Genomic DNA, 25,343 nt, shown 5'->3' on the forward strand with positions numbered 1-25,343 from the left:
GCAAGGCAACGAAATGCAGTTTGCATCCATCTAGAAAGTGGTTTTAGCAATAATATGGTCGTCTTGCTCCTGAAATTTGGATAAATCATCTCTTAAAAAGTGGAAAATAGTTGAATGTTTAGAGATCAAAAAACTCAGTGTGTTAAGAGCATATCTGAATATACTCATGCTGGTTAATAGTTACTGTATTTGTAAACCAAGAATGCAGATGTGGTCTAAATTGAAGTGGCTTTTTGGGGGGGTACTTTTTGATAAGTACACAGGCAGTGGTGTAGTTGGTTGATGTTGTGCATTTCTTTCAGGACTTGAAAAAGTGGAAAACCCGTCGTAGGAGCACAAAGTCTGAACTTCGAACTAAATCACAAGACAGAGAGCATGTAATGGATAAGATGATCAACGGGTCTGTGACAACTATTGAGAAGAATGAAGCAAAACTAAAGTATGTTTGTGCTACAATTGTTTTTAAAAAGAATAAATTCTTAAATATTTTTAAACAATGCCTAATGTACAGCTATTTGCAGTGGCATGAAAGAATTTTTTTACTCTTTATTCATTTATCTTTGGCTTTGTTTCAGATCATCGATCAGATAATAATAATATTAGACAAAGATGACCTGAATAAACACAAAAGGTTTTTTTTTTAATAATTTAATTTATTAAGGGCAGAAAGCTATCATAGCAAAGCTGGCCCTGTGTGGAAAAAGTAAATCATGAATTGTGATTAATCGCATTTATTTCAGAAAGCAAATTTCAGTTTCACTGAACTGGGCTGTTGCTGCTTCAGGACATGGATGACTTGCTGTAATTGATAGAACCATGAATTCTGCTCTCTACCAGAAGATCCTGAAGCAGGATGTCCGACCATCAGAACTCAAAACCACTTGGGTTATGCAGCAGGACAGTGATCCAGACATACCAGCAAGTCCACCTCTGAATGGCTCAAAAAACCAAAACAAACCATGACGCTTTAGGAGTGGCCTAGTCAAAGTTCATTCTTAAATAATATTAACAGGACAAAAATCCTCCAGTGTGACTGAATGAAACTTATTTTGCAAAGATGAGTGGGCAGCAATGTGAAGGACCCTTTGCCAGTTATCACAAATACTTTATTGCAGCTCTTGCTGTCAAGGGCGGAACAACCAGTTAATAGATTTAGGGGGCAACTACTTTTTCCACACAGAGCCAAGTAGGCTTGGATAACTTTTCATTTAACCTTAATTCATTTTATTCATACTCTGCTTATATTTGTCTTATATTAATATTTGTTTGATATGAAACATTTCACATATGCAAGAAATCAAGAGGTCAAATACAGTTTCACAGCACTGTACCTTTTTATAACTGTATATATACTCGTGAGTTGTGATGCCTGTCCTTCCTTCATGTTTTCTGCTACCTGTAATCCTTCGGTTACTCTTCCCCTGCATATTAATACCCCAGATACCAGCAGTCACCTTGGACCAGGAACACAGCGCCTCGTCCTTACTCAACAACTTCTCCATCAAAATCAAGCTCTGATCTCCGGCCACATACTCGAGCTCTGCTGGCCCGCAGCTATGCCACCGAGGCACCTTTCAGCCCCACGGTTCCTCTTAGCTCCCAGAGCTCAACCCATGCTCAAGTAGGTTTACACTATTGAGTTTTACCTCCCTGATGTTAATGAGCACCACACACTGTTTTAATAATGGGATTAAAAATGCTTATGATTTTAAAAAATTTCTTGAGTACAGCTGAGTTGTGAAAAGTGTTATAACCTATTAGGTGTTTTTATTATATTGCCAGATGGCATAACTGTTCTCATTGTTGGCCCTTTCCTCTCAGGGTGGAGCAGTGGTTGTCCCTGATGGAAAAGTCTTGGGAGAGGAGATCCACTTTGCCTCCATGACTTTAGATGAAGCAAGAGTTGGCATGCCTTCTCTAGGCTTTCCTGTGATCTCTCAAACCCAAGTGAAATCCCAGAGCAGCACAGCTCCTTTCCAGTCCACCTGTGAACTTTCCCAGCCACAAAATGGCCTTACAAACCAAATCTCCACTCATTTTACAGCTTTACAGCTGAACGAGACCACAAATTCTAAAAGCAACAAAAGTCCCACTTTATCCATGTCTAGTGAACGAAAAGCATTTTTTTATGTTCATCCGGAGCTTAAAACTGCTGGTGAGGATTTATCGCATCAGAACGACAACTCTCAGGAAGACGGACAGAAGTCCTCTTGGCAAGCAGCAGCAGAGCAAAGCACGGCCCCGCAGACTCCAGGCGTCTACAAGTTCTTGCCCAGAACTGTTTCCTGGTCTGGCTCAGCCAGCCTTCCCCGTGGTTACCGTCGGTCTGAGGGCTCATCCCGTCTCTCTTCTGCTATCACAGCCAGACCCTTTGGGACCAAGCAGTCCAGAGTGTCATCACTGCCCAGGATGTACAATGTGAGTTCACTGGTTGCTGCGTCTGTGGCCCTGTTGCTCTTTAAAAAGATTGGTTTTATCACACTGTATCCATTTAACTGCATTAATCCAGCCTAACACCCATCTTCCTCCTCAGCTGACTCAGTTTAAATATTAACAATGTCACTGTCAAACCTGCAATTCATTCAGGTTTTTGATCAAGCTTAAAAACCATGTTTGGGCAATTATAAGAGCTGAAAATGCTTATGGTGATGAACATGGATGCCAGGAAACCTTGGGTCTAAATCCAAACTTTAAAAAAAAAAGTGTTATTTAATTTTTTGCTTAACAGAAAAACATGTCGTTCTGACATTATTTTACAGTCAGCCTGTTATTTTTCTGGCTAAATTGCATTTTAGTGTCTGACGTGGTGTACAGGGATTTGTTAAGACAGCCTAATAAGCTTAAGTAAGTTGGTGTAATGAGAGCATTGTGTATGTATGTGTCTGTCTGTGCACACTGTTTGAGCTAACTTGTTACCTTTTGTTTTGATTGCCTTCCTCATTAATAAAAGAAGTGCTGCTGCACTGCGGAGTTCATTCCCAGATTACACATTTCTCACGAATCTGCTGGTTTTACACATTTTTAAGGCCCTACTTTAACATTCCAGCGCTGCATATTCTGAGCACATCTTGTTTTTCTTCATCTCCAGGTAGATGACAATCAGGGTGTGCTGCTGAACAGTGAGAGAGAGGATTCTCCATCTTCACCATCTCTGAAAAGACAGACTGCGACCGCCCAGCTGAGCGGTCCGTATCAGACCAACCAGGGACAGGAAGAGCAAGTGACTAGCTCCAATCTTTCCAGCCAGACCACCTTTCAGAGCAGTGGCTATTACTATCGACCCTCCATTCAAAGCCAGATACTGCCTCAACCTTATTCAAATCTGCAGTCTCGTCAAAATAGAGGCTTGACCTTCTCAGCTGATGGAAGCACAGATCTTCCAAAGGTATGCTGGAGTATTTTTGAACTTGTAAGATCATATCAAATCAATGGCATTTATGTGATTACCCACTGCTCTGTAGAAAAAATGAATGAAACAAACTCCTATAAAAGTTTGCTGCCCTATGGCCAAGTCTCACTTGGAAATGAGATTAAAATCTCAATTAAACTTTTCACCTGGATAAATAAAGGATGAGGAGGATGATAATATAAAATCAGATTTAAACTGGCTGGATCTGGACCAGTTCTAGAGCTGCTGCCATTTTCAAATCACTCCCTCAACGTCACTTTCTGACCCCCTGCAGTTATTGTGTAGTTACACTATGGACCCCAGACTTGTGCAGAGAGCAAACATCAGCTTCTGTATCGAATGTACTTGACTTTCATGAACCTGGGCTACAGTGAAAGCTAACAGCAGTTTTCAGTGGAAAAATCCAGTTTCCACTCTCAAAGTGCATTAGTTCAGGGGCCTGACCAGCTGCATGTGTGCGGCTCTTTTGTTTCTTTGGTTTTCTTTTTGTTGTTGTTTTTGTTTTGTTTTTTCACTGTCCCAGAGCTAGAGCATTGACAGTCTGCTCCTGGGGGTTTCCTCAATCTTTGTCCAAGTTGGAAGGTCACAATTTTACACTAGACAATGAAGCCAATGCAGAAACATCTTAAACCTGCATTACATGTGAAAGCCACCAGGTGGCAAAAGCTGTGGTTGCAGAAAGACTTTTGGTCCTATAGATGTCTGGGAAAGCAGCTTTCTGTCTTTACCTCTGTAAACAGTTTCCTGCGGAGTTTTTGACCCAAAATTAGTTTGACTTATTTTGGGTCGTCTTGGGAGGAAAAAAATGTTTAAAAAAATTGAGAATTATCTGTGGTATGATTATTGGCTAATGACTTGTTTGACAGGTTGCACACTTGTGCACTTTCCTCTTTGCATCTATCCAAAAAACAACGGTGAGACTGCTCATCCCAAGGCTTTAAAATGGGGCTTGATGGGATGTAGAGAACAGCCATGATGGCTACATCCGTCTTTTATATCATGAAATTAGACACTTGGAGAGGGATCGTAAGGTGTAATGAATGATTGTTCTCATTAAATAAGCTCAGTGACGACCAGAAAATTAACATTTTGGAATATTGGGAAATGTTTATGTTCAGACATTTTGACTTGTAGACTGGTGTCATTTATATCATTAGATAAGGTTAAATGGTGTTGTCATGACAACTTCTGAGGTCACCCCCCTTACTTTTTATATTTTTTTTTTTTTTTTTTTTTTAATTACCATTCACTACAGTGTTTCAAACTTAAAGCAGCATTAATATGGCATTTCTGACCGTAACTGGTCATTCAGTTTATCCCTTCCTTACTATATTTGTGTAGCGGGCCACTCAAGTCTCTAATTTCCACTAGGAAGCATTCGACATTAGATCACACGGTGTCACCTTTACGTGTGTGTGTGTGTGTGTGTGTGTGTGTGTGTGTGTGTGTGTGTGTGTGTGTGTGTTTTTCCGTTTCCAGGTGGATCACAGTGACATGAGAGTGAGCCTTACTCTTAAACCCAACAGTCTAGCTGACTTTGGTTTCCATACTCACTGGGACTCGACGGGGGTGAGAGTTAAGCTCATTCAGCCCGGTAAGACTCTTGTTAAATGTAACTCTGGAGTGCTGAAGTTTTGTCACAAGAACAGAACGTTACATTTAGCATCTTTGTGTGAGACAGGAACAAGTCAGTGACAGATGTTTTCTTTTTTGCTTTTTATAGAGGAAATTTGCTCTCACAGGTTAGCGCTTAGAGAATAAAACGGTAACAGATGACACTGACAGTTCAGGTCACAGACTAAAAAGGCATCAAATTTGTTAGTGGGTCGATTTTTGTTATGAGGGAAATTGTATGCAGCAGAAGGGGAAGAGTGCAGAATTTCAAAGCTATTTTTTATTCTGGTGGAGGGGGAGAGATGTCAAAACGGCTACATTTTGATTATGTTTTCTGAACATGGTAATTATGTATACGGTTACTTGTAGGGAAGAGAAAATTTAACCTAGGAGTTTTACAGTATTTGAGGGCTTCTGAGCATCAAACTACCAAAGTGATTTAAAACGCAACCATGAATAATGAATTGGACATGAGAGAGGTGTCACTTACTCGCTGCTTAGTGGCCCACTTTCAGATAGGAACAGTTCCTTCTGTGTTTCTCACTTCATGCTAAGCAAATAATTTCTGAATTGGCACTTTCGTTTTTTCATGTTATGCCATACTCGTTTTCATCTTTCTTCATTTCTTCCCTCAGGCAGTCCAGCCGAGCTCTGCCAGCTGCGTGTCGACGACGAGATCGTGGCCGTCGATGGAGCTGCGGTGGCACACATGAACTCAGACCAGTGGAGGGATAAAATGTCATCTGCCCTGCAAACCGGCAGTTTGACCATGGACGTTCGGCGCTATGGCAACAAGGGTAGGATATTGAGTAAAAGCGGCTCTGTTTTACCACTTCCTGAAATTATTAGCGTGGTCTTAGAGTTGATAGCTAGTTGTTTTTAATTAGATTGGAGCACCGGCGAGGGGACTCATCACAGCCAGCCAGGCCAGAGCAGGGTGACCCTCAATCTGACTGCTGCTTCTTCGCCTGTCCTGATAGGGTGCCCTGATCACCATGCCAACAGTGCTGCCTTTCCAGACACACAAGTCACACAAGGGTTCAAAAGCAATGGGCACACAGACAACGTGAGCACTATTTTAGCAGCTATCACAGCAATTAAAAAAAAAAAATGATCAAAGCTCTTATAGTTTGTGGTGTCTTTTTTTTTTTTTTTTTTTTTTTCACCTGCATAGGTGATGCAGGGTAAAGTCATGGGTGGAGAACTTTGTGAGACACATGGGACAACCAGAAATAAAGGTAACACCAAGCATAAAGTGTGTAATCGCAGTGATATTTTAAAAAAACACTTCCTCTAAAAATAACTCGGGTGTAATATGTGTAATTTCTCACTTTGTCCACCCTTCCTCTTCATGTAGATTGTAGTACTATTATTAGAAAAAATCAGAAAAGGAGGGCAGAATTTTTCAGGCAGCAAGGTAAAATGGCAGTTTGAACTTCATGTGAAGCGGCTTCGGTGGCTGGTGCTTGGCTTGGTTTGAATTGTCATTAGAATTAAATACGCATTTTTAGTATGCTTGTTTTTTTTTTGTTTTTTTTTTTAAAGAATATTTAGGAGATGCTAATTATAAGGAATCAAAAGATGCATGGTGATTAGCTGATTGCCTTTTACTAGATAACCACTGTGATAACATCAGTCTATTATACTTTATAGCAGTGCTTTAATCAGAGCAGCGTAACCACAAATTACACCAAAGTAAATCAGCTATTAAAGGATTTCTATAAATTGCTGTTCGTTGTACAGTTTGTTCATGAAAAATCGCAGAAGAACTGAGGGCAGGGGCGCAGACTGTACTGCTTTTCACAGTGATTGGCCAATTTTAACCAAACAGCCACAGAGATACGGCACTGATCATGTCCAAAATATAGAGACCATAATAAATATAAGCCTATATTAAGATGATCTCCTCTCATTTCTCAGTTTTTGCATTGATTTCCTCTTAGTTCCTATCAGGTGCAGGAAGGGGTCAGGAATTTGAGGCATTTAACAAAGTGACAATGATGCAGCTTTGCAGCCATCATCTTGAAGTCATTGCAGATGAATAGTTATGTAACAGGTTTTCCAGGACCGCATAAAGTCCTGTGGAAAGCCCCATGATTCAGTAGCTTAGAATCATCTTAAGCAGCAAAAACTTGAATTCATCGTTTTGGGGATGATATTGGTCTCTCAAATCATTGTGGATGAACATTGGTTCAGTTCACTTAAGTATGAAGGCGTTTGTTTATGCAGAGGTCCCTCAAGGTCTGACCACAGCCTCTCAATCAAGTTAAGATCTGGACTTTGACCAGGCCTTTGCAACACTTCTTTGGCCGTGGTCTCATATTTGACTCTAGAAGAGTTGAGTGAACTCGTTGACTGCGAGGTGCTCAGCTCCCGTGGTTGAAAAACAAGACCAGCACGCCATCCTTCTGTGCTGATGTGCTTGTGTGTTTTCATGCGTTTAGTTTTCACCAAATGTTACACTGTGCATTGTTGCCAGTAGGGCTGCTCAATTAATCGAATTTTAATCACGATTACGATCTGGGCTTTCAACGATCATTAAAAATGACTGAGCCGATTATTAGCCCCTCCCTCATTTATCCGCGACACCTTAAAGGCCGGTCCGTGAAAATATTGTCGGGCATAAACCGGTCCGTGACGCAAAAAAGGTTGGAGACCGCTGATTAAGAGGATCCGAGGGAAGCTCGGAAAGCTAAGCAGAAGTTATTTGGAGAGTGACTGCCGTTGGTTGAAAAGAGAGTTTAAAAAAAAAAAAAAAAAACTTCAGTGGTGTTGCACACTATTTTATATTATTTTTTTTAAAGTCATTGTTAACCCTTTAAAGCCGGTCAGAGCAGCACGCTCCGTTTTGCGTAACTATTTTTAAGAAGAAGAAAGTGTGTACATTATTGTACTTTATTGAGCCCCGTGGGGAAATTGCTCTCTGCATTTAACCCATTCACTCAGTGTGTAGGGACGGTACCTTGCTCAGGGGTACCTCAGGGTAGCTGTTAAGGGGAATCGAACCCCCGACCTTCCGATCATGGGGCAACCACTCTACCTACTGAGCTATCCCTGTAGAACCTGAACCGTGTAAGCTAGCGCAATAATTTGTTTTGCATATGAAACCGGAGGAGTTGTACTTACATCTTATGCCATCAGCTTGTCCTAGGTCACGGTTTCCTTCCACATAAAGCTTTGCAAAAATTGCATAAAAAGCGCTTGCAGGAACAAAAACATAATATTCCAGAAACACGCTTTGCCGATCCATCAGCTGTTCGTAACACTTCCCACAGTGAAATGATGCACATGTTGTTTTCTTTGCAAATTTGCATCATAGGATTGTTTTTTTTTTTTTTTTTTTTTCCTGCAGTATATAAAAATTGGTGTATCTCCAAAATAAAACTATGAAGACACTCAAAATAAATTTCCTGTTGTTGTAAACTATTTTTTGCAGCTTTATTGTATTTAAAGTTTTGAGGGATAAACCTCTTAAATTTCTCCAAGTAGAAATATATGTAAACAAAACAAAAGCGATTTTCAATTTTTTTTGTAGTTTATTGCACTTTTTTGCAATTTATGTAATTACTATGGACTTAATGCATACATATTATTAAAATATGGGCTATAACAGTTGTATTGATGTATAGCAACTTGAAATGCTCCCACAAATGGCACTACAGCATGTAAAAAAAAATAATAATAATAATAATATAAGCTCTGGTGGACTTGGTTCCATAGTAGGTCTTAAAGGGTTAAATAAATATCGTCAAATAATCGTGATCTCAATTTCAGTGAAAATAATCGTGATTATCATTTTTGCCATAATCGAGCAGCCCTAGTTGCCAGACATCTCCACTTTGGTCTTGTCTGTCCAAAAGACATTGTTCCACAAATCATGCGCTTTGTTCAGATGCAGCTTTGCAAACCTTTGGAAGCTTTGCTCTTAGAGAGGAGAGCATTTCTCCTGGCAGCTCCTGTAGAGTCTGAAGATGCATCTCTTGGGCTTTTTGCATTTTCTCGGAGCATTGCACGGTCTGACCTTGGGGTGAATTCACTGGGATGTTCACTTCTGGGAAAATGATGGCATTGTGTTAGCACACTTCAGTGCTCCAGACCTGCAAACTGCCAAAACTTCTGCTTCTGTAAAGGTGCTCACACGTGCTGGTTATCCGTCAAACAAGTGCAGTTGATCACCAACATCTGCTGCTGCTGACCTTTTCCTAGTTTTTTTATAGGTCTGTATGTAGTCCTATGAAAGTTTTTAAACTTTTTTTTTAACCCCCCCCCCCCCCCCCCCCCCCTCATATAACTATGTGATGTCTGTTTTGTTTAAGCTTACCATTATATTTTATGGCAGCTTCTATACTTTAATCATATACCAAAGGTAAATGGTAAATGGCCTGCATTTGTATAGCGCTTTACTCAGTCCTTAAGGACCCCAAAGCGCTTTGCACTACATTCAGTCATTCACCCATTCACACACACATTCACACACTGGTGACGGCAAGCTACATTGTAGCCACAGCTGCCCTGGGGTGCACTGACAGAGGCGAGGCTGCCGGACACTGGCGCCACCAGGCCCTCTTGCCCAAAGATATTTGTCATGCAGCCAGGAGGCAGCCTGGGATCAAACCACCGACCTTCTGGTCAGTGGCTGACCTGCTCTGCCACCTGAGCTACAGCCACCCATGGTACATCATGATGGTTCTTTTAAATATATCGAGAGTACTTCCTCACTCATATGTCCCTTCAGCAACCTGCAACCTCTCTCCTGGCTCCTCTCTCCTTGAGATGCATTTTGGAAATTAAGGCATCCCTAAATAATGACACACTGGAATTGATTTCAGACAGGAGGCGGAGGAGATGAGGAGGCACAAAACAGAGAAATGAGAAGAGCCCACTGTGTGCAACGGTTCTTTATGTTGTTTTCATTGTTTGATCAGTAACTTTCTGGCACGAAGACTGATATCCTCTGCTGTCCTTTGTGGTTGTTGATGATTCTGTGTGTCCTACGATGGCTTTTCTCTTCAGGCTGTGCAGGATTCAGCTCGTGGGTGTACTTATGTGGTAAATATTTGCACTGTGTGTAGCTGCTGTTGCGATGCTAAAGACCCACTGTGTGTCATGCTGCATCATCAAGCAAACACATCAAATTTGTGCTTGCTTTACCGCACACTGTGATACCTTTCTTGCATTTACAAGTTCTTGAGGCTTTGTTCTGCAGCTTCTTTTTCAGAATTTGCAGTGCGGCATCTTTAGCTGGGGATACATTAGCAGAATAGTGTGCTGAATTTTGATAAACTGTCGGCATGTTGGCCCTGATCATTGGAGAGTGATGATCCTGAATGAGTGGTGAGAAGTGTTTAATTCAGTCCTACTGGTAAGTCTTCAGTGACCGGTTTGGGTCATTTTTTTTTTTTTTTTTTTTTTTTTTTTATTATATAGCTTGTCTGGGATTGGCCAGATGACGGCCTCTAGCAGAGCTTTCCTGACTGAAGCAGGAACAAAATCAAATATCCACTACATTTTTCTCCAGTCTTCCTTAATCTTCTAATGTGTCCCCAGTAATTGCGTCTGTTTAGACCTGCATGATGCTACTCTACTCTAGGAAAAAACAAAACACTAAACGGGTCCTAAACTATTATTCTCTCTCACAGGAGGGTCAGAATCTGCGATATCTGATGTAAGTTTCTGTACTATTTGATTAAAGGATGTGCACAGTCAGAAATATGTCACCTGCGTGTGTTTAAAGAGTTGATGTACTGCAGTGTGATCACGTTTGAACTTACAGTCTGTCTGTGCATCACCAGCTCCAGGTGCCATCGCTCAGCCCCCCCTCATCCAGCTGGTCTTGGGACCTTGAGGAGGATCGCAGGAGACAGGAGAAGTGGCAGGAAGAACAGGAGCGCCTCCTACAGGTGAAGCCTCTTTCAAACAGAACTAAGGAGCATATGCTTGAAGTTCAGTTCAATTTTATTAAAGTGCTCTGGTGTTTTTGGATTTGTTTTTAGGAGAAATATCAGCGGGACCAGGAGAGGCTGGAGGCAGAGTGGCGAAGAGACCAACGAGATGTAATAGACCCCAAGAATTCAGGGGTAATGTCGCTTTCATTTTACAGCAGTTTTTATAATAGTTTTTTCCTTAATAAGGCACCAAAGAAGGGAAGTTTTTTTTTTTTTAAAGATCCTAATGTATGACATTTTACTACATTTTGAGATTACACTGGTTACACTATAATGTTGCATTTTCAGTCAGCAGCTCTGACACTGACACCGCACTGAATTATTTTGCTCACTTTTATCAGTGTTATATTGTTTTTCTTTCTCTAAATACTCTACACGTACAATATTCATGTTTCAGAGCCAGAAAACCTTTGAGGTGACCTCTGGTGATGTGGGCCTCGCCAGGACCCAGCAGCAAGAGAATGCAATGCCGAAGAAAACCAGAGAAGAAGAGCAGAGCACTGATGGAGAAAAGCTGAAAGAGTTGTTGGGGCCAAAACGGCAAAGTAATGCACACGAAGTGCAGAATGAGATGGTTGCCCAACAAGACTGGTAAATAAAGCTTTGCTTCTTTCTTAATGCTGCTCTTATCCATGTGGTACAAAGAGCATGTTTATTACAAAGAGTCTCATCTGCAAAACGTTCTAAAGCATTTTTTAATCATCATCACTGCTGTTTCTGCTGTGCCTCCTGTTGCTTTTGCTGGGCCTTATTTCTGCTAATGCTGTACCTAAGGGCTGATGGCTCATGTGGCTTTGCTCAGCTGTCCCCTGCACACAGGTCAGATCAAGCCTGGTCCAATTTCCACTGTATTTGTAGTTTTAGTCACGCAGGTCCAGGTTTTGCACACCACTTCAGTGATTTTTGTAAATTAAGCTATTATAAAGGTAGATAATTGTTTGTTTTTTCTTTTAGAGAAAAACACTTTTAACAAATGCTTGATTTATGACTCAAAGCACAATTTCTTAAAAGAAATAAAAGAAAATCACATCAAAATATTGTGGACTTGAATTAAAAATTGCTCTCAGGGTTGAATAATGCAGACTTTCTTGTTCCCATAGGACAAAGTCCTTGTCTTCCCCAGTATTAGCTGGGCCTCACAAGTATTCTAGAGGTGAGTTTAGCTCTTCCTCTTATATTATCCATTTCTGTGTTGGAGATGTACTTCTCTAACCCGTTCAACGTGCTTTTGTTCAGGGGATCAGAGTAAAAGAAAAGGACTGTCTGTGGCCAAGGCTGAGAAAGAAAGGCAGCAGATTTTAGAGGAGATGAAGAAAAGGACTCAGCTTCTGACTGACAACAGCTGGATACGTCAGCGCAGCAGCAGCTTTTACAAGGATCCCATGATTGTTGGGCTTCCTCTGAAAAGGTGAGACCTCAGCCAAGCTGCATTTAAGATTGGACTCATTGCCCAATGGCCTGTTTTTCAGTCCGTGTGTTTCCAATTGTTCTTCTACTACTGTGATTTCTTACCTGCAGATATGACTCTCTGGATAATCTTGATAATTTGCGTCAGCCCCAATCCTCAATCTATAGTTACCCTCGACCACACTCGGCTGCTGCAGGTTACGTTACACCGAGTAGGAATGCCTCTTCGCGATACAGCACTGGATCAGTATTATCCCTGAGAAATCCTTACATACAGTCCTGTCATCAGGCCAGGTACACATCTATGTAAACTACAAGCTTTCATCTCTTGTACATGTACTTAAAAAAAAAAAAAAAAAAAAAAAAAAAGGTCTTTACAGACATTTTTGGCCTTACTTGGTTACCATTTGCCTGCCCCAGGATGGTCAATGGCAGGAGGAATTGCTCTGTCTGTGGGCGTATCCTTGGTAGTAGACCAGCTATGGTCATAGAGGCCCTTAGTCTCTACTTCCACCTTGGCTGTTTTCAGGTGAGAGGGTTTACCTGGGTTAAGGTGCAGTCACAATAGCTCCAATACCTGCAAATAGCTCCAACTGCTCCTCATCTCTAAGGAAACTATTCCATTTTTGACATGAGGTCCTTCAGTTTTTTATAGTTAAAATGTGATCAGAGTTCATGGTTGGCCAATAGAAACACGGAACTTATTTTCTTATAGTTCAGTCACTTAAACTCTGAACGCAACAACAATGGAACAACAACAAATGGAAACGGCAAATGATGCACAAAACACATGATGACTTATTAGCAATAATTTCTGTGAATCTGCATACAATGCTGCAGAATCTGTAGGCAAGAGACAAGAAAGCTGCCCCTGCAAGACAAGAGACTTGGTCCTGATTTCTTATGTGTTGACCAAAGTTCTCATAATTTTGGAACTTTAAAGTTCAATACTGCCGGAGTGTAGGATTTCCACCACAGTAGTGGATCTATTTTAATTTTTTTCTTATTTTCTGCCCTATGGTAGATGCACATATTTTATTTTATATTTTTCTAAAGAGGTAAAGTTTCGGACTTAGATATGCATACATGTGCAAGTTATCCCTGTGAGCTAAATGCTCAGACTCCTCTAAACTTTAGATTTATGACCCCTTTTTTTCTAATCTATGATCTCATCTGGGTATCTATCATCTATATGATAGATATATGATAGATTTATGATAGATATTATGATATGATAAAAGGTATATCTTAATATGGTGATATCAAGCACACAGCTCTGGCTTAACAGAAGCCATACCCATCTGCTGTTTGAATCTGTTTGCGAGGGACAGCCTATCAGAAGAAAGTTGATTTAAAGGGAGAGGCGCTAAAATGACGTGTTTTATGCAGAGGCCTAATATGTACATGACTTATACAAATTTTCAGTTCTACTCCAATTTTCAGTTTTTATTCTTGCGCCCTACTTAACATAACAGGTCCCAGTTAAAATGAACATTTAAGAGAAGAAAAACATACACCCAGTATAACTGAACCCTGTATGTGTTTTGGGGGTCAATTCTGAACAAAATTTTAGGGTTGAGACTAATGTGACTGCAACTTGCTTTGTGAGGTTGGCAGGAGTCTCATGTCTGTGGTCTGTTTTCCAATCATAGTTATCAGTTTGCATCTGCTAGGAGGAGTGTTTCTATCACTTTCATGAATCTATTTTCATTAGCCAGTCTGTCTCTTTGTCTGTGAAGCTTCTGGGGGTGGTGGTCAAGCCCACTGTTATGTTTGTCATTATTTTCTCAGTTACTTATTATGCGCATAGTGGAAGAAGCCAACCTGCTGTCCTGCTTTGCTTTTAGATCCTTGCTGTGAAAGTCTCACTGGCAGGGGACCCCTAGATTTAGCTGGCCTTGGTTCATTAGCATGTAGATGTAAAAGCAATTTCACTTCTGCCTCCCTGTAAGTCACAGATGCACATCACACTTGTTGTGATATTTATATGCTGTGGGGTTTTTACGCAAAACAAAGCTTGGTTATCCTGTGCTCGGGTGGCGGACCGTCTGGTGAAATAATTTAGACGCTAAAGACCCACGTCACAGCTCGGCTGGATTTGTCTTAGATGGTCCCTGAATCCTTTCTCACTTCCCCGTCCTCCCCTCAGTGCGTGGGCTGCCATCAACATCTCGGAGGAAGAGAGAATGGAGCCCAGGTTCAAATCCGAAACAGGAAGCCCTTCTGTGAACGCTGCTATTTCCAACTCAGGTGTAAGTATTGGTCATTGTGAGACATGAACATCACACTTTAGTTTCTGTCCCTCTATTAACCTTCCAGATTGCTTTTTCATTTTTTTTAACATTGCATTATGTATGACTTAGTCTATAAAATCATTTTTTGTTTGATTATTGTTCTGTAGAAAAACTGGAATTATTACCCATCACTCACTGAAAGCTAACTTTTCTTATAATACTTTAAAATGTGTTTAAGATGTCACATATTTACACCTTTAAAAACTTGTTTTTCAAGGTACCATGTTTACTTGCATTTTAGTCACCCCCATGTGAGCAGCTTGCTGTACTCCAGATTGAAGAGTAAATACAGTGGCATGGGGGTCTCTGAGCAAAGCTATGCTGTACAGAGGAAATCGCAGCCAATTCACAGCTTCTACTTCCTGAGCATCGGTAAAACTTTATATAGAGTTTTGGCAAAGTAGAACCTATACTTCTGTTTTGTTTTTTTTTTTGTAAATGACATAAGTGGTGCCTCGTTTGACCACCTTTCTCCTGCTAATTTATTTCCAAGTTAGATTTAATATATGAAATAAAGATATGATGGGAACTGTTTGATTTACGCCTTCATCTTAATGCTAGTGTCTTCAGATCCGTGTGCCGTGTTAAAATTATCAGCTATTTCTTGAGGCTATTCGTGTAACTCTGGTATGGAAATGAATTTTAATGTGTACTGAAGCACTTTCTGTTCTGTTGTAATGTCACTGAATACACACTGGGGTAAATCACTGGTGTGTGTGTGTGTGTGTGTGTGTGTGTGTGTGTGTGTGTGTGTGTGTGTGTGTGTGTGTGTGTGTGTGTGTGTGTGTGTGTGTGTGTGTATATATAATCTATGACTGTCTCACATACAAATCAGCCTCTTAATTGAAATGTCTTTGTAAATAAAGTGGACTGAACATATACAAGTGTTATTTGTTGTTCATTTGTATACCACATGGTGGCAGCATTGATCTCACTTTGATCTAATTGTCACTGTAGGCAGAAATGACTTCACAGTTGACTGTCTTTACTTGTTGGTGAACATACTGACTGTTCACATAATGCAATGACCAGTGCACCTTTATTACTGGACGTACTAATGTCCTAACTGGAGTAAAGTGTCATCAATAAACGAAAGAAGCAGAACATTTACACAACGTGTTTCACATTGGTAAAAGAAATTTGGAAGAAGGAACAAATTGAAAGCCTTCGCCCAGCCGGATACTGGATGGTGTTGCACCTTTAGTCGATGATGATGAGGTAATAGAAAGCAGTCCAGTCATTTCTGTTTTTAAAAACAAAACAAAAAACCCCAAAACATCAAAAAAGCCAAGTACATCGTCACTGCTTTCTTAGTAATTCAGAGGGTAAGTAGCAGCCAGGTGCTGCTAATAAAAAAACCAAAAAAAACCCACTTGATTTAATTGATCATTGGGAAGTGTGAGTGCTTCTGTAAAAGCATAAGCTTTGCTGGTTTGGACTATTTAGATTTGTTAACACAATGCAGCAAAATTCCAGGAGTGAGCACCCTGCAAACCAAAGGAAAAACAAAGCTACATCTCAGACTACACGCGCAGTCAGCACACTGATTATTGAACTTCCTGACAATACAATTAGAAAAAGACTAAAATATGGCTTGTCTGGAAGAGTTGCCAGGATGAAGCCTCTTCTAAAAACATGGCAGCGCAGCTTAGGTTTGCAAAGTTGCATCTGAACAAAACCACAATACTTCTGAAACTATGTCCTTTGGACAGACAAGACCAAAGTGGAGCTGTTTGGCAGTTGTGCACAACTGGTGAGCACAAATGCCTCATACCAACTGTAAAGCACAGCGAGGGGAGGGGTGATGATCTGGGCTTGTTTTTCAGCCACCATGGACACCTTGGGGGCAGTTCAACCATGAACAATTACATACCAAAGTATTCTAGGACTCAAAGATGAGGCCTTCTGTCCGACAGCTAAAGCTTCAACCAAACTGAGTCATGTAGCAGGGTAATGATCCCAAACACCAGAGTAAATATACACAGTGGCTAAAAAAGAAAAGAATCAGGATGTTACAATGGCCCAAAGTCCAGACCTCGACCTGAAATGCCAGCAAATCTTAATGAACTGCAGCAACTTTGTAAAGAAGAGTGAGCCAAATTCCTCCACAGCGACACGAGCGACTGATAGTCACATACAAAATGATAACTTCAAGTTATTGCTGCTGAAGGTGGTTTTACAGGCTATTGAATCTTAGCCTCTGCTACACTTGCATGCAGTAGCAATGACAAAATGATAGCACTGGTTAAGCATAAAGGACTTGTATGGCAGTCATTTTTGGCAAAGTTGCTGCAGTGCAGTGTAAGGTGCAATATTTTTTTTTTTGCCTTCCAAGTGTGAAGGGAGTACTTTTTGCTTTTTAAGGAGTTTTGAAGAATGTCAAAACATTAGTGGACACTTTGTCCATTTATGGACCAAATACCAATCCCCTCAAAGCTTGTAAAAAGGAAATGTCCTCTGTTGAAATGAGCAGTGACAGACAAAACTTCTCTCGCCTCCAAAATGCTGGCGTAAGAGAGAAAATGTCCGTGTGTCATTTGAGTGAACTGTTTTACAGGAAGCTGATGAAGCAAGCTTAAAGCAGCAACAAGGAAGAGAAAGTTTACTGTCCTCTAACCTTTCAATGGGGAAGTGCTGTCCAGTGGTAGATTGTCTGTCATCGAGCTTTAAGAGGCTGTAATGTTACCTCCAGCTTAATATGGGCATTAAAGGTTGGTTCGGGGTTACTGGTGACCGTTTCTTTGAAACATGAGGAAAGCTACTTGCATGAATATGGCCATTATGCAAATACTGGGGCAAAACAAAGGCAGCATTTCATTCGTAGGAGGAAGTTGTGCGCCAATGCAACTGTGTTGTTATTCACAACACAAAGACAACGTTGCCTGATATGTTTTGTTTTGCACTGGATGAATAAAATGAGAATACGGCAACAGCGTTGTCAGAGGTAGCTGGATCACTGAGCTCTCTAGGAATACACACTCGCTCTGACATGTTGAACACTGGTCATTCGGAGCTCTGGGCTTAAGAGAAGGGATTTTTAAAAAAATGTTTTACTGTGATCTGGTCTTTCGGAAGAGCGAGGTCAGCTCCCCAAAGACATTTTTTCAGTTTGACATGCTCCATCTGTTGAGCATGACAGTTGTGGCTCCGCTGTGACCTATTTAAATACCAGAAGTACAGTAAGATGAGGACAGCGGAGAACCAAACACAATGTGCAGCCTTAACATATTTACCACGAGCTAAAAGACTAAACAGAAGTAGGACAATGTTTACAGAGACGTTATGCCAAAACACATCTCTCACCATAATGACTGAACTGTCGCTGAGACTTGAATTCTTTACGTGTCAAGATGTTAACGCTTTCCCAGTCACCAATAAAACTGGGAATGCAGCAGGAGTCTGCTGTATGTCTCTCTTTTTTTCCCCTTTTTGCCATGATGTTTGGAGCGTCAAATAAGCAAAACCTGTGAGGCTTTAACAAAAGGCCGCATTCAGTCACCAGTGTAGCATGTACCAGGAAGAATTCTGGACCACAAGTAGACAGCTGAATGATGTGGAATTATTTTTAAACTAAAAAGCTTTTATGTTTTTAAATCTGACAAATCTTTAAGTGGCCATAATTAACCTAAGGATGCATGATGGGAAAAATCTGCTGAACATCACTATAGTGTATGACAAGGGCTACAGCTGCAGTTTTTCTTTCTTAAAAACAGGATTTCAGAGTGGCCAAGTGGAAAATCGTGACCCTGGTCTTTGTCAAGAAATCTTAAGAATTCTTAAGGCTTATTGCTTCCTTTGGGTAAAGGGAAAGTACCTCGAGATGTCCTAAGGCTGTTATTTATGGTACTAATTTAAAATTGCTTCTGCCGGTGGTTTCGGAGGACAGGGTTTTTCATGCAAAACTCTTCCCACAAAATTTCAGAGTGCTTATTTGTTCAGCTGGACACATTTAATCATAGCGTGCAGACTACTACTACTCTCTTTGTTAGATTGGCATCTTCTTCCCACGCAGTTTTGTACTCAAATTCCCCGTCTGACAAATATGCAAAACTATCCCAAGGCATAGGACCAGAAGAAATGGGGTCATTTGTTTTCATCTCTGCAAATGGTAAAGTTAAAAGACCATCGCTTAATCTCTGAGCTTTGTGATGTTTTACAACACAAAAACTGGTCTTTCTGAGATATAGCACCTGTCTCATAACTGCTGATGTTTTTATAATAACACAGCAAACAGCTTGACCGTTAAACATTGCCAGCCTGCTGCACTGAACAGCCAGTGTTTGTGCAATCTCACAGGAAAGATGCTGACACGAGGAAATTTAAGCTACAAATATGCCACAAAACCACCTCCTTGTCTACATGCAGATCATCTGTTACACTATGACCCCATATTTGGCTGCCTATCTGGGCAACACAGGAAGCACCCAGGAGGAAGAAGTGGGCGGGCCGACGCCTTGCAGATATTGAAGCATCCTATGAGTGAAGCGTGCTGTAACATTATCCAGAGCCCCAACAGACAGGCACAGAAATCAAGCTAAACAGACGGCCTCCAGGCTGATCTGGAATCTGTTTTGACAATCCTCATTTCATCTCTGATCATGACTGTTTTTCAGCTGTGATTCTAGTACATTTATTCAGATGATGAAGATTTATGAAGGTTACATTTCCTCGCATGTAATTAAGGACCGTCATAAAATTTTTTGTTTCATACTTTTTTTAAACTGCACTTAAGATTTAAGAACAGTTGTTCTTAAAGCTAAATGCTACTATACTTATGGCAATCCTCTGCTGATGCTGAGCATGTATTGCTTGTGCTGTATTTACAATACAAACCTGGCAACCTACCAAAGGCTGCGTTATTCAATTAATTTAATCAAAGTACGTCAAAGTAGTGGAAAAATTCTTGTATGTTGATTTAAAAAAAAAAAAAAGGTCTGGGAATCATCCCCTGGTTACCATAAACATGTAATTTTCATGGCAGGCTTTTTATTATTAATGACCAAGTTCACTTTGGACTGAAGTGTTGGTCGAATCGGCAGGCACACATTTCACAAAGAGGATGAACGAGCTAATACTTTCTGAAAATATATATCGGTGCATTTAAATAAAGCAGAATATCATGAAAAGGCAGAAATATTTCAAGCCTTTTATTTTAATTTTGACAATTGTGGCTTATACAATGGGGAGAGACCACAGTCACCAAGAACACCATTGGTAACACACTATCAGTAATGGACTGAAATCTTGCAGCACCCACAAGGTCCCCAGACTTCAGTCCTATAGGAAATCTGTGGAGGGAGCTGACACTTTGAGTAGGGAAGTGTTTTCTCTGGTCCAATAGTGGCTCCGTATGTGACAATATGGAGCCAGGAATGTGACAGTTGCAGCTCCTTTCCTGTCCGTGCCTGCTCTTGGTGCACTAGCAGTCCTTGTGAAGATCTTCCAAGTTTTTCAGTCAACTCTTCTTAACAATCCTCCCAAGGTTGCAGTCATTCCTCTCATTTTCCCTTCCAGTCAGCTTTAGTAATATAGCACTCTGACAGCCAGCCAGCTTTGCTTGCATGTACTGAACTAGACTGAAATATGTACAATAGTACAAAACCAGCCTGTAAATAGAAAGATTGATATGAGCCAAGTGAAACACCCAGGAATCCCCTCAGAATCAGTTACTGACAGGAAAAAAATTTTTTGTTGAAACACATTACACCAAGTAAAAAAATAAATAAAAAAGCACTATCTTGCAACTGAAATGGCGGCATAAAGGTTTAAATTAAAGTGACCTTTGTAAAAGTCTTAGACACACTGAGAATAAGACAGTTCAGTGATGGACTTTGAATCAGCTCCTTTCACGTCTTGCCCTTTCCAGTAGCCCCTGAGAGAGAGGGAGGGAGAGGGGAGCTGCACTTCTTGTGAAAGGAAACACACTGCAGCAACAGCAGGGGAGGAGGATGCTCCCTCTCTTCCTCTCTATACCCTGCAGCTGATTGATGCTGGCAGCCTTTTACCTTTTAGTTTACCGGCACAGTGCAAGGCTCAGCTTTGTCACTGGGAGCTGCACCAATCTCCGGTCTGCTGCTGGGTGCTGAGAGCAGCTCAGCGGAGACTGGCGACATTTACTCCCCCCGCCACACTCCCAAAAAAAGAACTCAGAGCAGATGAGGAGAAAAAGCTTTGTAGTCAGAGATAGGGGGGTAATGTCCTTGAAGACACATAACATGGCCACTGGAGGATCACAGATTTTAATCTCTTTGTCTGTAGCTATACCTGGCTTTTATCCTCCTCCAGACTCTCGATTTGATGAAGGCCAGCTTCCATGTTACCTAGCTGCAGTTTTGAGTTGTGTTTGTCACCCGAGTCCACCTAGAGAAGCGTCTGTAATTGCTTATAACCAAGAGACATTAAAGCCATTCTTAGCTTTTTGCATATTTGTCACAATAAAATGTTTCAGATCATCAAACACATTTTAATATTGGGGAAAGATAACACGAGTAAAGGAAAAAGTTATTCAAACCTACCACAGTCTCAAAAATTACTTTGTCACATATTAAACCCTGTTGTTTTTGTCTAATATTAAAACTTGTTTGATGATGTGAAACATGTAGGTGTGACAAATGTGAGAAATCAACACTAAACAAAACTACAAAACTAGGAAGGGGAGCAGCACACTTCTGTTGCTCCACTCGTTCAAGTTGACAAATGAAATAGTTTTAAATGGCCTCTTGCACATCATAGCTGGCTGTAAAACAATTCAAGCAGTTTAGGAAAGAAGAGAAAACGGGCTTTATGGGGATGTTTATCACATTAGAACAAAGCATTCAGATTATCATATGATAGCATAACTTTGGACTACAGCAGGGGTGTAATTTCCAGCGGGTTTAGGGGGGTTATGACTTTACTCCTTTCAGGTATTACCAGCAAAATAGTTGCATGTTTAATCATCTGGGAATTTACGCAGATTTATTTATTTAATTAGACAGAGATCTTGATTCCCACAATGTTCAGCACAAAGTTACGCTGATGGACTATCGGAGAATTCCGATTGTTCCTGACAGATGAGAATTATTTTGTAATTTTACAGCCAAATACAACAAGTCCAGCAAAAAAGTTCTTTGGAGTTTTTGTGTAATTGTTTTGTTTTTTTTAAACATTATTATTATTGTGTTACCGTGCTCATATTTGCATCTAATGGCATAGAAGAACAAAAGCTTGTCTCCAGGTTCCATAAGTACATCTTACTGCTGGGAGTTTGTAAGCTGAAACAGGCTTATGTCAGGCTTGTAGAGTCAGAGCCGAGTTCTGACTGGAATGTATTATTCCTTTCATTTCCTGCATGTTACCTTTCTTGTGGTGTATCTGAAATTTATAGTGTACTTGAGCACAAACATGTACTGCCCAGCTAATCTATCACAACTGAAGAGAAAATCGGTTAAAAAAAAAAAAAGCTGCAATCCAAATGTCGCATTGTAAAACTGCACGGCAGTACAAAATGAAAGATATCAGTATTAAATTGTTGTGGATTAGAGTTGCGCAATTCGAGAGCGTAGTACAGCTTTCAGATGATGGATTGTGGCAGTGTTTTATTGCTTCTGCCACACTACTGCTCCGGGGAGGGATTTGTGAAAAGGAGTGTTTGTTTTCCTATGAAAGCACCAGCGTACTAACAGAAAAGTTCACTTATACATATACGTATAATGAAACACAACTGCACGTAGAGAGAGCCAAATTCTAAATGTTGGGGATTTAAGGAATGTGAGGACCTTAAATGGATTCGTTCCTTAGTAACACAAACACTTAATGGTGTTAATTATGCTGTTAGGGGGTTAGCAAACACTAAATGTCTGTAGTGAAGCAAGACTCTGCTGATCTGTTACATTAGCCATCAGTGATGGAAAGCCTCCTTAGGCTTATTCAAACAGTCAAGTATTTATTCTACTACCAAGATTAGTGAAGAGATTAAATGGCTAAGATAAAGTTGCAGAAAAAGTGGAGCTTAAGTTGTTTGCTCAACTGCTGTTTCTAAAGTCAAGAATGGAATTAAAACTTTTAAATAAATTACAACTTTTAAATAAACATGGTTAAGGAGTCTTGGATTTCATGCAGACTCATGTAGCAGGTTTGGATTAAGACTACTGTCAGACTAAAGGAAAAATCCAATGGAGAACACCACTGAAAAACAGTGTCATACTAGACTTGTCCCCCTGTGGCTATGACAAAAAAAAACTTGCATACAAACTTTTTGAGTATGGAAATAAACTAGTTTGTTATTGTTTATAGGTCCAAGGTGGTATGTATCTTAAGAAAAAAGAAGAGGATTGTCTCATGCTGAACTGGCTACTTTTAATCTGAGTTAAAAATGGCCTACACCGCTTTATGTAGTTATATAGCTATGCTGTGACCTTGAACTGCATGGGTGGATGGAGGTTTTGACCTTTATACCATTACAAATGCTGAATTTGTTTTGTGACTCACTGTGGACTTTTGGGTCAACAGTGCCTTGCTCAAAATAAGCACTTTTAAAGGGCACTGACCCATCCTAAGGACTATGGAATTAAGCAGTGTTTTTCTGGGTAATTGCCCTTGACTATGTGTTTTGCAGCTGAGAAGGAACTATGTCATAAATTGCCCAAGTTTATAATTGAACTGTTTATAAATGAACTTGCAGGGTCTCTATGTTGCTGTTTAATATATTTGCTTTTTTTTTTTTTAGGGTAAATTAATAAGAAAAGTTCTATTCAATATCAGTCAGTTCACCTGCAGGAGACCATAAAAGGAGTTCTTCGTACTGACAAACACACTTACCTGTAGATGTGTTGAGGGAGGATGACAGTATCAAATTGACTTTTGTTAAGCTACAGCCACAGCTGAACAAGATATTTAACTAATTAACCAGTTATTTATTTGTGAAACCTGCAGCTACAGAAACTTAAGTAAAACAGTCGATATGTTTGTTTGAATTAAGTTATTGTGAGCAAAGCTAACAGTTCTCCTTTCTTTCCATTTCTACTCTGTGCTAAGCTAACCTGTTGCAGGCGTTAGCTTCACGTTTAAAACCGGCCACTTTATTAGGCACTAGCACCAAGTTGGACTCCATGTTTCCTCCAGAACTGTCTTATTTCTTCATGGCATAGATTTAACAAGGTGTTGGAACCATTCCTTAGCACCTTCCTCATTTTGGTCCATGTTAACATGATAGCATCACACAGTTGCTACAGATTTAGCAGCTGTGATATTTCATTCCAGCACATCCTCAAAATCCTCTATTGGACTGAGATTTGGTGACTATGGAGGCCATCTGAGTACAGCAAACTCACTGTTATGTTCAAGAAAGCAGTTTGAGACTATTTAAGCTTTGTGACACGGTACAGCCATCATGCTACATCCCTTTATCACTGCAGTGTATGGTGATAAACAGATGACCATGGTCAGCAGGAATAGGTTATCTTTTTAGACCATTTTCTGAAAACCCCTGATGTTCAGTTTGAACTTCACCAGGTCGTCCTGACCGTGTCTGCATACCCAAATGCACTGAGTTGCTACCATGTGATTGGCTGATTAGATATTTGTGTTAACAAGCAGTTGAATGGGTGTACCTTTCAAAGTAATATTAAAAAGTCTAAGACAGAAAAATACAGTTAGACGATAGAAAACTAATTGATGTCAAACACCTGGTATAGTAATATAGATCTTGTAATACATCAGTATATGAACAGAATATGTCCATTCTGCAAACAATTTTGTTTGTTTGTTTCAGAGATGTGGTCACATATTTATGCAGATCTGTTGCTTTTCTTTTTATTTCTATTGTCAAAATGTCTTAAGGATTGTGGAGCATTTTGCAGTGTGCTGGTTTTTAGTAGTGGCCATGCTACTTGTTTCAACCTTCAGAAAATAAATGCAGAAAAATTATATGATTACTTCTTCCTGTTGTTTAATGGGGTTTTCTTTTGTTATTGTTAAATGAAAAATCATTTAGGTTTAATGTTACATTTCTCATTTAGGTATTACTTTAGCATGAGCTTAAGCGCCTATAGTATATGTCACAGTATTGATATATATAAAAGCAACAGAGCAGCCGTTAATGTGAAAACTAGCAGCGAAGGAGCTCTAAAATAAACGTTTCAGATAACACAGAGAATGAAAGGAAAATAGTCTTACACGCACCTGAGGGCGATCATTTTTTATACAAGTTCTCACACCAGATCTAAACAAAGACAAACACAGCTTGAATTAATAATTTATGTGTTGTTCTCTCTGTGCGAGCAGTGTGATGTGTCTATATCAGAGGAGCTGAAAGCAGTATTAAAGACGAGCAGGTCACAGCGAGCTAGAAGTAGACACTGTGATAAAGTGTGAAAGATTTAGCACATAGAGGCTGATATGAAAAAAAGCCAGCATGCCTGTTGTATCTCCAGCTCCTCAAATTGGCTAATTTGGCTGGCTTCTCCCTCCTGCGCCGTGTGTATTCATAAGTGTGCGTGCACATTTTTAGCGTGTGGTGACCAAGTTTTCTTACTGAGACAAATTAGTGTGCGTCGAGGGAAATGTGTTTTGGAGGTGTTTTATCACCAAGGACACAGACCACACACACACACACACAGAACGAGAGTTCAGTAACAGAAATAATTGTTAGGCAAAGAAACTCGCCATTGTCTCAGAACATAAAAAGATGGCTTA

At 40.2% G+C, this 25,343-nt stretch overlaps 1 protein-coding gene across 10 annotated transcripts in view; it reads left to right on the forward strand.

Annotated features, from left to right (window-relative positions):
- Positions 1–15,108, forward strand: part of LOC113021232 (LIM domain only protein 7-like) — a 33,754-nt gene extending 18,646 nt beyond the window's left edge. For 5 of the 10 annotated variants that reach the window (XM_026165773.1, XM_026165825.1, XM_026165783.1 and 2 more), the window contains 19 exons: positions 303–439; positions 1,441–1,621; positions 1,822–2,418; positions 3,089–3,385; positions 4,889–5,003; positions 5,659–5,820; positions 5,911–6,089; positions 6,198–6,261; positions 10,663–10,688; positions 10,816–10,923; positions 11,017–11,100; positions 11,366–11,559; positions 11,743–11,787; positions 12,069–12,121; positions 12,205–12,376; positions 12,487–12,669; positions 12,796–12,904; positions 14,525–14,627; positions 14,887–15,108. In XM_026165773.1, coding sequence (XP_026021558.1) covers positions 303–439; positions 1,441–1,621; positions 1,822–2,418; positions 3,089–3,385; positions 4,889–5,003; positions 5,659–5,820; positions 5,911–6,089; positions 6,198–6,261; positions 10,663–10,688; positions 10,816–10,923; positions 11,017–11,100; positions 11,366–11,559; positions 11,743–11,787; positions 12,069–12,121; positions 12,205–12,376; positions 12,487–12,669; positions 12,796–12,904; positions 14,525–14,627; positions 14,887–14,924 — 2,847 coding nt within the window. In that variant the 3' untranslated portion in view covers positions 14,925–15,108. The remainder of the gene's footprint in view (positions 1–302; positions 440–1,440; positions 1,622–1,821; positions 2,419–3,088; positions 3,386–4,888; positions 5,004–5,658; positions 5,821–5,910; positions 6,090–6,197; positions 6,262–10,662; positions 10,689–10,815; positions 10,924–11,016; positions 11,101–11,365; positions 11,560–11,742; positions 11,788–12,068; positions 12,122–12,204; positions 12,377–12,486; positions 12,670–12,795; positions 12,905–14,524; positions 14,628–14,886) is intronic. The other 5 variants (XM_026165809.1, XM_026165817.1, XM_026165841.1 and 2 more) reach the window with 5 other exon arrangements.
- The last annotated feature ends 10,235 nt before the right edge of the window (positions 15,109–25,343 follow it).

The sequence above is a fragment of the Astatotilapia calliptera genome, chromosome 1 (assembly GCF_900246225.1).
Source record: "Astatotilapia calliptera chromosome 1, fAstCal1.2, whole genome shotgun sequence".
NCBI classification, from domain to species: Eukaryota; Metazoa; Chordata; class Actinopteri; order Cichliformes; family Cichlidae; genus Astatotilapia; species Astatotilapia calliptera.